General features: G+C 42.4%; 1 protein-coding gene across 1 annotated transcript; it reads right to left on the bottom strand.

Moving 5' to 3' along the window:
* Positions 1-2,435: 2,435 nt before the first annotated feature.
* LOC102215347 (gastrula zinc finger protein XlCGF57.1-like) lies at positions 2,436-12,358 on the bottom strand. The gene is made up of 3 exons (XM_013907934.1): positions 12,355-12,358; positions 7,501-7,851; positions 2,436-6,148 (listed from the first exon to the last, which is right to left on the bottom strand). Exons 1-3 carry the CDS (start codon positions 12,356-12,358, stop codon positions 4,746-4,748), a joined length of 1,758 nt encoding a protein of 585 aa, XP_013763388.1. The 3' UTR covers positions 2,436-4,745.
* Positions 12,359-12,886: the final 528 nt, after the last annotated feature.

Raw genomic sequence — 12,886 nt, 5'->3', positions numbered from 1 at the left:
GCATGTCCTTGGTAGATCCTGCACTTGATGGTGACTTGTGCTATGGGTCTTGAAGATTCCATAGGTCCCTCATCCTATTAATGACTGTGCCATATTGCAACAACAATGTTGCAAATTCTGTTTATTCAAAGTGTCTTTACTGCCTTCTTCTTAAATGAGAAAAAACATCTGCTGTTACAGATGAGAAAGCACTTGTTTTAACCAACACCTCGCACAATGTCAAGACATCTTACGATTGCTCACTTTGAGACCAAGAGTTTAATGAAATGAACCAAATTTATTCTATAATACTGTCTGGAACGTAACCTTTCAGAAGGTGGGTCGTGATATTAAAAAGTCCCTGCATGTTATAAATGAACTGTTCCTCATTTTAAAAAGAATTTGAATGTCCCTGTCTGGGACCCATTGAAGACTAATTGCTTGCAGCTTCAAAATGTAGTATGTTCTTATTTATAGTATGATATCGTATAATATAGTATGTTATTCTTACAATTTCTTTATGAATATTTATTGTTAGAATACATATTTTGGATCACAAAAACAAGTACTGAACACTTATTATATCATCATTTAGTTATGATGATGCTCATTGTTACAATAGTCATTTTCATATACATTTCCTAAACATCATTTTGAATTCGTATTGGAAAGACTCATTTTGGAAAGCCTTGTAAAAAAAGCAAAAAACCATTTGTACTTCACTTATATAGCACGCTTGACAATACTACAGATAATGTTTACACATCTTCAGTAAGCTAGCCTCACACTGAAACACAGTTTATATGATTGAACAGATACAAAATGAAACAGGTTCTAAAACATTAAAGTCTAGTTATCAGGGAGAAGTCTATGGTTTCTTTGCATCATAATTCAAACACTACTGAGGTAGAAAGAAAATTACCAGATTTAGACAGTTACATCTCTGACATGTATTGACAAAAAATACACTTCTGGAATTTTGTACATGCCATTTTTCAATAAAAAAATAACATTTAAAAAGTTTGTTTTGCTCTCATAAAGAAAACAAATCCTAAATGTCATGCAGTCATGCAGATGCATGCCATAAGCTGAAGAACTCTCACTCTTTTCTCAATTTTATTATACAGCCAAATTTCCATCATTACTGAAAAAATTTAAAAAAAATTGGGGGTCATTAACTACAGGACTTACATTGCCGGTAACCTGGTAATAGATTATAGTAGCGAAAACAAGCCCAAGGTGTAAATCGTTGAATCTAGGACAACATTTTAAGTTAAAGTTTAGACCTGTTAACACACACACACACACACACACACACACACACACACACACACACACACACAAGCTTCTTTATATTTTGTTTACAAGTAAGGCAAAATCAAAGTCTTTAGGAAAAGTCCTCCAGGCTGATTGAACAGCTTTAAAAAGCTTTTGTTTTGATGTTGGCTGCCTTTTGTTTCATTTTCTGTCAACACAATCCCTGGATTCTGGGATTGTGCTCCACTGTGTGCTAACCAGGTATGGTTTTATTGGTTTATTCACTGGTCTGGAATCACCGAGCCTCATTTACAAACAGTGCAAATGCACAATTTTTTACAGGAAAATCTGTGATTTATCAGTATTTTCATAACTGAATTTCTTTGTATTTTGCAAACAAATGTTGTAACCCCTCTGACAATGGATAGCAAACAAATCACAGCCTGGCTGCAGTAGGAATTTGAATTTGCTACAAAAAACAATAACCCCCCCCCCCAATTATTATAGCCTTATTTACAGTTTTCCAAATGATCATATACCACAAAATAAATAGCACAGGTAAAGAAAACAAAAACACTAAATGAAAACAGTGTATTCAGCGCATGTATAAACTGACAGCTTAGAGTACTCAGCCTTCTTGGAGTACCTGGGTGTGGTGCTTGAGGGTCGTCCTACTGCGAGACTGCAATGCTCATGTGAGCAACGAAAGTGAGACCTGGAGGGGCGTGACTGGGAGGAATGGCCTGCCAGATCTGAACCTGAGCGGTGTTCAATTAAATTAAATTAAATTTTATTTATACAGCGCCATAACACAACAGTCACCTCAAAGTGTTTCATATTCCAAGGTAGACCCTACAATAAGTGTTGTGTTGACTTCTGTGCAAATAACAATTTGTCCATAACAAACACAATGTTTGAACATAAGGACAGACTGTGGCACCAGGACACCCTAGGCCGCAGGTCGATGATTGACTTTGTAATCCTATCATCAGGGTGGCTGTAGCTCAGGCAGTAGAGCAGGTCATCTACTGATCGGAAGGTTGGTGGTTTGATTCCTGGCTGCCAAATATCCTTGGGCAAGATACTAACCTTCATACGCCGATGGATTCATCAGTGTATGAAGGTGTGTGTGAATGTTAGTTAGAAAGCACTTACGTAGAAAATGTGTTTGTGTGAATGCTTTACAAGTTGTGTAAAGCGCTTTGAGTCCACGGAAGAGTAGAAAAGCGCTTAATAAGAACCAGCCCATTTACCATCTTTGGCTATATGTTCTGGACACTCAGGTGAAGAGAGGCGCTGATCACCACCTGGTGAGTTGGATCAAGTGGTGGAGGAGATCTGTGGGGCACATGAATATATAGTGATGTTGTGCTGGGAATGCCACATCTTCAACTCCCACATTGGGCAGAACTTTGACAGCATTCCAAAGGATGCTGGGGAGAAGAAGGAGGAGTCCTATTGGGATTGATTACCCTGTGGGACTTTGGATTTAATTTTTTTGATTGATTCGTACCAACGGGCCAAGTGGAAAAATTGGACCAGTTCTTTATCCTCTCAAGGATACTTGAGGGTGCATGGGAGTTTGCCCAGTCTACATGTGTTTTGTGGACCTGGAGAAGGCATTTGACTGTTTCTTAGTGTTGTGTGGGAGGTGCTTCAGGAATAAGCGGTGTCTGGCCTGTTGCTATTCGCCATTCAGTCCTTATACGACTTGCAATTGCGCGGTCCACATTGCCGGCAATAAATCAGACTTGTTCTCTCCAAGGAGAGAAGTATTGAAGTCTTGGGGAGAGGGGAAAATGAGATCGACACACAGATTGGTGCTGCGGCTGCAGTGATGTGGACGCTGTACCGGTTCGTAATGGTCTGCGTCCCTAACTCTCAACTATGGTCACAAGCTTTGATGGCGGAATAAGCTTTCTCCAAAGGGTGGCTGGCTTCTCCCTTAGAGAAAGGGTGAAGAGTCTGGCCATCTGGGAGGGACTCAGAGTAAAGCTGCTACACCTCCATATTGAAAGGCGGCAGTTCAGGTGGTAAGGGCAGCTGACAAGAATGCCCCCTGGGTGCCTCCTTGGTGAGGCAGAGGGGCAGACCCAGGAATCCTAAAGAGATTAGGAGGAGGTGGCTGGGGAGAGGGAGCTGCTGCCCCCTGCGACCCCGGATAAGCGCAAACAAACAAACAAAAAATATATGGATGCAAAGAGGTGTGGGAGTCAACCTTCATCCACTCATTTTCTTCCACTTATGTGGGACAGGGTCATGGGGCAGAGGCCTAAGGAGAGCCGCCTAGACCTCCCTCAATCCTGCTACCTCCTCCAGCTTATTTGAGGGAACACCAAACCTGTCTTTACCACAACAGAGTGGCGGGCAGCATCCACAGCCTCATCTATTAATTTAAAAATATTCTATTAATCTGTGTTTTATTGTTTCTTAAATGTTCTTATTTTTCCACTGAAAATGACTTCTACCATTGCTGGATGTGATCATTTACAATATATATGTTTTTGGTACTACACCCTTGATGCTGAAGAATCTGGATTTTCTGTTTTCATTGCATTGAGCTTTTCATATGAGGCTGACAGATTACTCCATGTGGTCCTTGTCCTCCGTCTGTTAGTCATAGCGCCTTTTTCAAATTTTCTTTCTTACTTGAGCGAAAATAAGTGTTTCAGGGGAAATGAACTCCTGCATTTCAGACTCATTATCGCTTTTTATTTATTTTTAAAAAGTTATCACTCCTGTGGAAACACTTTGGAAAGCTTCCACCTTGGACCTCAGACATTATTATTTAATTTTGTGCAGTCACACTTTCTCCTTATTTCCTGCCTAGAGGTGCAGGCGTCTCTCTTTACCACATTATCACCACTTTCTCCACTTCATCTGGAGGGAAATGTGTCCTTATGTAGAAAATTGGGGCGGGTCAGTCTGCAGATAGTATGCAAACTGTATGGAGATTCTACAAGGTTGTTGATTCCGAACACTTCAGATTTATTAAAATAAGCAGTAAAAACTAAATAGGCCGGTTGTATGTTTTATAAATCCAACAATAATTTTTCTTGGGAACATTTTTTTTTTTCGTTACACAGAGTAATTCTACGTAAACATTAGTAAATGAGGCCCAGTGTCATGCTGACACTTTACAGCTTTACAGATGCACAGACACTTCTTTAATAGGTTCATAATTTCATCAGTTTTGATAAGACTGCCAACATCAGTGGCTGAAATGCAGCCCCAAACCAAAACAGAGTCCCCACTGTGTTTAACGATGGCTGTAAAACACTCACCGTTGTCTCTTCTTGACCTTCTTCATGCACTCTAGCAAGCTGAATTTTTTACATTTGGACCTATCGCTCCATAAGATGTGGAGGATTTTCTCCCCGCTTCCCTTCTATTGGCTTCTTGACACATTTCCTGTTTTTGACGATGCATCTCTCCCCAACCATTTCTTAATAACGTGACATAATTATTTGAATACAATTTCTCTTTGCCATGTGATTTGTATCAATGTTTCAGTGAACACTCCCACCACTTTGAGTAAAAACTTCTCCAAATGTTTTGCAAGAACTCTCACTTGTGTGAGACCCCATGTGGACAGTCAAATGACTATTTTGACTGAAAGTCTTACCACAAGTTTTGCAAGAATATGGCCTCTCACCTGTGTGAGTTCTCATGTGGACATTCAAATGACTGTTCTGACTGAAGCTTTTACCACAGGTTACACAGGAGTAGGGCTTATCACCTGTGTGAGTCCTTATGTGGACAGTTAAATCCCTCATTTGGCCAAAACCTTTTCCACATGTTTTACAAGAATACGGCTTCTCACCTGTGTGAGTTCTTGTGTGCCTTTGCAACTTTGATAAGCAGGTAAATTTTTTCCCACATGTGTTGCATTGATAAGGCTTTATATGTGTGTGAGTTTTCATGTGGGCAGTCAAATTACCGCTTTGTGTAAATCTTTTTCCACACGTGGCACAAGAATATGGCTTCTCACCTGTGTGAAACCTAACATGACGTATCAAATTTGAAGCGTCCCTAAACGGTTTCCCACAGATCTTGCAGGGATAGGGCTTTTCACCTGTGTGGGTTCTCATGTGGTTCAGTACTTTGTCACGTCTTCTGAAATTTTTCCCACATGCTTCACAAGAATATGGCTTTTCACCCGTGTGAATGGTTATGTGGCTCTTCAACTTTTCCAAGCGGATAAATCTTTTTCCACAAGTGTTGCAGTGGTAAGGTTTTATACCTGTATGCGTCGCCATGTGCACCGTTAAATTGCCTTTATGATAAAATCGCTTCCCACAAGTATCGCAAGAATGTCGCTTCTCACCTGTGTGATATCTAATGTGACATATCAGATTTGATCTGTCACTAAATGCTTTCCCACAGATGTTACAGGCAAAAGGCTTCTCACCGGTGTGAGTTCTTATATGGACCAACAAGTTATCCTTTCTCCTGAATTTTTTCCCACATGCGTCGCAAGAGAAAGGCTTCTCACCTGTGTGAATGCTCATGTGTACTTTCAATGTTGACACGTATTTAAATCTCTTCCCACAGGTGTTACAAGAATATGGTTTCTCATCTGCTCTTCCCTGGCATAGAGAGTCGTGAGAAAGGAGCTGGCTGTTTGGCTCTTCTTTACAGGAACTCTGTTCCTCAAAAACTGAAGAGATCATGAAGGGATTGGTTTGCTGCTCCAGTACAAGCTGCTCTCCCTCCAGTACAAGCTGCTCTCCCTCCAGCACAAGCTGCTCTCCCTCCAGCACAAGCTGCTCTCCCTCCTGATTTGTGAAGAGTTCCTCCTCTTCCTCTTTTATTTGTAGAAGGCCTAGGTCCTGCTGGTTCAGACCAGATTTATTCTCCAGGTTAAAGAGCCATTTGCCATCGAAAATGTCCTCCTTGCATGCATAGTGGTCTAAAGGAATAAAGGGACACATAAAAACATTACTACTGTGATGAGAGGTAAATACATTTTTCAACACCAATAATGACCTTAGACATTGTTGTATTTGGTGTATGATATTGTGAGTTTTTTCTATCCGTTCACCATCTAAATGTATTTGCTTCCACCAATTTGTATGTGTGCAGCTGACAGCCGAGGCTTGTGCGTTAATAAAGACAAGCCTGCAGTCCGCGAGTCCTCTGTTGGGATAGTATGAGTACTATGAGGTAATTAAGATATAATGGGGCCTGATGATTCAAGACTTCGTAGGTGAGAAGAAGGATTTTAAATTCAATTATGGATTTAATAGGTAGTCAGTAAGGACAACCCAGCATGGGAGAAATAGTTCCCATTTCTAGTTCCTGTTAGTGCTGCTGTACATTTGCTGCAGTGTCTTAGATCCACTTGTGCTTTTCTGGGAGCCTTTAAAATAGCCAACAACAAGGAGTCAATATAGTTCAGCCTTGAAGTAACAAATGTGTGGTGTAGTTTTTCACCATCACCATTAACTCGGACGTTAAAGGACATATGCTGGTTAAAAATGACTCCGAGACTCTTCAGTGTTTCTGGAGTCGTTGTGTTAAACCAGAGTAAACGTCATGTTTCTAAAGCTCCATTTTGTCTGAATTTAGGAGAAAAACAATTACTGGACATGCAGACCGTTATGTCTTTCAGACAAACCTGCAGTTTAACTGATTTCTGTTATCAGGTCTCATTTTTGAAAAATAAATAGGTAGATCTGTAATGACCTGAGGCAGCTTTATCAACTAAAGGCTTTGAAAGTAATGGTTAATTTACAGCAGCATAAAAACCCGTGGTACATAATGTTTTTAACACTGATAAAATTATCACTTTTAATATCAATGCATTGTATTTCTATTGTGTCTAATAGACACACTGATGGTTTGGAGAGACTGAAAGAAGCAGTCTAAATAAAAATAAGTGGATGTTTAAGTTGAATACTTGAAGATGGATCTCATGGAAGGATGTGATCGTTTCCTCTCTTGAATGGCTAAATTCTTTTGCTTGTGAAGAATTTTATGAAATCATGACTACTTAAAGTTAATAGGTTATTGGGCTGTGCAGAGCTCTGACTGTCAGCATAGCTACGGTGCAGAAAAGAGGATGGTTTTTATTAGTAAGCGAGTTTTTGTTAGAAAGGAACAAACTATTTTTCCAGGACAAACTAAGTTAGAGTTATCTCCATGAAGGCATGTGTTGGTGAGTTATATGAAGGAAATATCAGCCAAACTGCTTTGATTTGCCATTTTCTTTTTTTTCAGTAGTAATGTTACATTCACTCTGACGAATGGGAACATTGTAACCTTTGTTTCTGTGTTGTCTCTTCTTTGGCTTCAGCTTTGTGCTGGTGTCCACACGGTTGTCTACTTCCTGGTAATGATTCTTAGATCCAGGAGAGCTGTGACAGATGAACTGGTCAGAACGTATTTTGGGTTCATTATCATTACTTTCCTCATTAGTGCAAGGCACCATGAAGGTGTCAGTTTCCTGCTTCAGTAAAAGCTGCTCTTCATTCTCAGTGAAGCAGTGTTCCTCGTGTTCCTCTTTAATCGGCAGAGGAACCGTTTCCTCCTGGTCCAAACTGGAGATGCTCTCCTCATTGCAGAGCTGCTGGTCTGTGAGAACGTCCGTATTGTAGACATGTTGTGGGAGATCTTCAGAAAAAAAGAAATAAAAAGGTACACATGACAAAGGTTACTCCTGTGATCATTGGACATTCAAGTTAGTGACAGAAACAGGTTTCTTTGTGATAAAACAACAATAAAAATGCTAAATTTAAGGTTCTACAGTGAGAGCATGCTGCTCACACTGTTTCATCATTTGTTGGACAGCTTTAATTGAAGCGGCTTTTTAAAAATGTACATTAACCATCCATTTCTGTTCTCAAACTGATCTCCCTGTTGTAGCTCAGTGTGGGGGGAGTTATTTTTTCTCCTTGTAACAACAAGAGGCATGGCATGGGAGGCGGCGATAAAGAGAGGGGACTGGAACTACTAACAATGTGAAGCTTTAGTTTTTAACCTTTCAGCGTCAATCTGCGATTGAGGATGGAGCCTCTCAGTGCCTCATTTGTAAATTAAATATCCTCCACAGAGCTTTATGTTGTGCATTTTCTATGGTTTCGGTTTGGGTAGCTGCTCATGTGGTCGAGCAGCCAGTGCTACCTAGCCTGACCTGTCTCTCCAATGTGATGTTTGTGTATTGTATGTACAGTGGGGCAAAAAAGTATTTAGTCAGCCACCGATTGTGCAAGTTCCCCCACTTAAAATGATGACAGAGGTCAGTAATTTGCACCAGAGGTACACTTCAACTGTGAGAGACAGAATGTGAAAAAAAAATCCATGAATCCACATGGTAGGATTTGTAAAGAATTTATTCGTAAATCAGGGTGAAAAACAAGTATTTGGTCACCTCAAACAAGGAAAATCTCTGGCTCTCACAGACCTGTAACGTCTTCTGTAAGAAGCTTTTCTGTCCCCCACTCGTTACCTGTATGAATGGCACCTGTTTGAACTCATCATCTGTATAAAAGACACCTGTCCACAGCCTCAAACAGTCAGACTCCAAACGCCGCCATGGCCAAGACCAAAGAGCTTTCGAAGGACACCAGGAAAAGTATTGTAGACCTGCACCAGACTGGGAAGAGTGAATCTACAATAGGCAAGCAGCTTGGTGTGAAAAAATCAACTGTGGGAGCAATCATCAGAAAATGGAAGACATACAAGACCACTGATAATCTCCCTCGATCTGGGGCTCCACGCAAGATCTCATCCCGTGGGGTCAAAATGATCATGAGAACGGTGAGCAAAGATCCCAGAACCACACGGGGGGACCTGGTGAATGACCTGCAGAGAGCTGGGACCAAAGTAACCAAGGTCACCATCAGTAACACACTACAACGGCAGGGAATCAAATCCCGCAGTGCCAGACGTGTTCCGCTGCTGAAGCCAGTGCATGTCCAGGCCCGTCTGAAGTTTGCCAGAGAGCACATGGATGATACAGCAGAGGATTGGGAGAATGTCATGTGGTCAGATGAAACCAAAGTAGAACTTTTTGGTATAAACTCAACTCGTCGTGTTTGGAGGAAGAAGAATACTGAGTTGCATCCCAAGAACACCATACCTACTGTGAAGCATGGGGGTGGAAACATCATGCTATGGGGCTGTTTTTCTGCCAAGGGGACAGGACGACTGATCCGTGTTAAGGACAGAATGAATGGGGCCATGTATCGTGAGATTTTGAGCCAAAACCTCCTGCCATCAGTGAGAACTTTGAAGATGAAACGAGGCTGGGTCTTCCAACATGACAATGATCCCAAACACACCGCCCGGGCAACAAAGGAGTGGCTCCGTAAGAAGCATTTGAAAGTCCTGGAGTGGCCTAGCCAGTCTCCAGACCTCAACCCCATAGAAAATCTGTGGCGGGAGTTGAAAGTCCGTGTTGCTCGGCGACAGCCCCAAAACATCACTGCTCTCGAGAAGATCTGCATGGAGGAATGGGCCAAAATACCAGCTACTGTGTGTGCAAACCTGGTAAAGACCTATAGTAAACGTTTGACCTCTGTTATTGACCAAATACTTATTTTCCACCCTGATTTACGAATAAATTCTTTACAAATCCTACCATGTGGATTCATGGATTTTTTTTTCACATTCTGTCTCTCACAGTTGAAGTGTACCTCTGGTGCAAATTACTGACCTCTGTCATCATCTTAGGTGGGGGAACTTGCACAATCGGTGGCTGACTAAATACTTTTTTGCCCCACTGTATGGTCGGCAACGTATCATCTACTTTAATTGCCCCTTGGGGATAAATAAAGTCTCTCTGACTGAAATACAGATCTTTTTGTTCTTGTCCTCCATTTTTAGCCTAAATTAATTGGAGAAATTTTCAAGAAATCTTTTTGATACTTGATGAAAATCATTTGCAGTGGATGTCTAAAGTCCAAGAACTTCTCAAAGGACTACAAATTCACAAACAGGCTGCTCCTGGTTCCAGGTATTAGCCTTAGCACCAGTCTGCAGCATGCATCAATCATAACGCACAGCACGATGTGCCACACGCTTCAAATGCTATTTGTTGTCATATTTTAGTAATATGCAAACATCTTTTGTAGTAACATGTTTTCATGTTTGACATCAGTTTATTGTGTGTTTTTCCTCTTGGGTGTCTGTCTGCAGTATAGTGTGTAATGCTCATAATGCATAATGCCAGGTATGAAGAATGTGATTAGTTGTTCAAATGTTATTAGTTTTTGGCATGTTTACTTAACGGTTTTTCAAATGTAACATAATATCTGAGTGTTTCTCAGTTTTAGACGAGTTAGGCGATTAAAAAAAGAAAAACAGACTAAGACGTCAGGAACATCCCTGGCTTCTAGTGGAGAGCTGTGTTTATGAAAAATCCAATATCACTCTTATTACCCTGGTGTGTTTCTGACTCTCCTCAGAGCACATGCTCCTCTTACAATTAGTTTCAGCAAAATTGTAAATCAAGTAGGAAAATTACATTTATGGAATTGACAGAGTCTAGACAATATTTTATCGGCAGTCCTCTAATGACCCGTTTTCTGAAAGGCACCATGTGGTTGCTTTGTTTAGTGCCATGTCGCACATTCACAGCTCCCACAAAGCTCACCCTGAACTCACCACACAACAGCTGATTAAAGTCACCCACCCATATCTACACTGCTCTAGTACACTTCACATTTGGATGGCTGCTAGGTTAAAACAGGGTTTGGAAAAACATTCCTCTTCTGGTACAGCATTGGACTGAAAATGATTTTAAAATCAGCCAGTAGGCAAAGAACAAAAAAATATATCGCAGTAGGTGAAACTGTGGCCTCTCCTATGCAAAGTATACATAAACCATGAGCAGGTTAAGACTTTTGCACAATATTGAGTTTTTATACTTTACCAGTCTTGGTAGCCGGGAATCGGTCCGCCAGGACCTTTGATCCTGGCCGCTGCCTAACTCACATTGCACCAGACCCCTATGGCGCCTCCTGCGGGTGGTGGGCCTGCAGGAAGATGGGCCCATGTCCCCTTTTTGGGCTGTGTCCGGCTGAGCCACCAGACGCTCGCCCTCGGGCACCCTCCCCCCCAGGGCGGGGCCCCGGTAACCCTATCCCGGGCCGGGTGAACTGTTCCCTCAATGGTCTTTTCATAGGGGTCTTCTGAATCGCTCTTTGTCTGGAGTGCCCACTCCGGGTCAGGGATGAGTTCCTGCCCCAAGTGGAGGAGTTTAAGTATCTCGGGGTCTTGTTCACAAGTGATGGGAGAAGAAAGCGGGAGATTGACAGACGGATTGGTGCTGCGGCTGCACTGATGCGGACGCTGTACCGGTCCGTCGTGGTGAAGAGGGAGCTGAGCGTAAAAGCGAAGCTCTCAATTTACCGGTCGATCTACGCCCTTACCCTCACCTATGGTCACGAGCTGTGGGTAGTGACCGAAAGAACGAGATCGCGGATACAAGCGGCAGAAATGAGCTTCCTCCGAAGGGTGGCTGGCCTCTCCCTTAGAGATAGGGTGAGAAGTTCGGCCATTCGGGAGGGGCTCAGAGTAGAGCAGCTGCTGCTCCACATCAAAAGGATCCAGCTGAGGTGGTTCGGGCATCTGACAAGGATGCCTCCTGGGCGCCGCCTGGGCGAGGTTTTCCGAGCATGTCCCACCGGGAGGAGGCCCCGGGGCAGACCCAGGACACGCTGGAAAGATTATATCTCTCAGCTGGCCTGGGAACGCCTTGGTGTTCCCCAGATAAGCTGGAGGAAGTGGCTGGGGAGAGGGAGGTCTGGGCTTCTCTGCTTAGGCTGCAGCCCCCGCGACCCGGCTCCGGATAAGCGGAAGAAGATGGATGGATATATTTTACCAGGTGAAAATATTTAAGAATGAAAGCTCTCAAAGAGAACATCCCAACAATCATCCTCCATGGAGCAAGCATTTAGGTATTCGTGCACTACACGAGTAATTACCTGCACGAGTAGGTTTTTTTTGAAGAAAGCACCATCTGTTGTTGACACTCAGCAAAGCGGTGTGTTTATAGTGGACACTGAGCTGCAGCCACCCACTGAGTAATTGTATTAACTCAATTATAAAACATCATTGTTGCAAACTCTTTGCTTCAGTGCTTCATTTAATGCATGACTCTGTAGCACTCACCCATATCTTCAACTGAAAATAGACCTGCAGGGCTCTAGAGGGCAACCAAATCTCTGATTGTTCGCATTTGGGGGGTTAGCGTCCAGAGATAGTCAGGGATGGGACCTCTGCGATTGGCCGTGGTCCTGTAATTGTCCCTTAGTCCTTCGCATGGACGTTTGAAAGTGCAGGCACATAGAGAGAGGTGAGTAGCTTGAACAAAGCGATATCGATTCATGAAATCCTGAATCGACTTTTAAATATAAATGTATTTTGCCAGAAATGCCGGAATCTCAGGTTAAAGCTCACAAAACTATTTCAACAAACAGCAAATGAGAGCAGGAAGCCATAAACACAGAGCGGACCATCAGAATCAGCTTTCTCTTTCTCGGATTTCTCACCCGACAGCACGTACACGAACACGCCGTCGGGGCTGAAAGCCGACAGCTCACTGACTCTGAGATTTAAGATTCCTTAAATAATGTTTTATTAATAAAAGAAATCCTGTCCACCCAACATCAACATATCTCAGACATCTTCAGGCTCTCTGCCC

Source organism: Pundamilia nyererei, unplaced genomic scaffold, assembly GCF_000239375.1.
Source record: "Pundamilia nyererei isolate P.nyererei 1_Seehausen unplaced genomic scaffold, PunNye1.0 scaffold00622, whole genome shotgun sequence".
Classification (NCBI taxonomy): domain Eukaryota; kingdom Metazoa; phylum Chordata; class Actinopteri; order Cichliformes; family Cichlidae; genus Pundamilia; species Pundamilia nyererei.
This window is presented reverse-complemented; position numbering and strand designations above follow the sequence as displayed.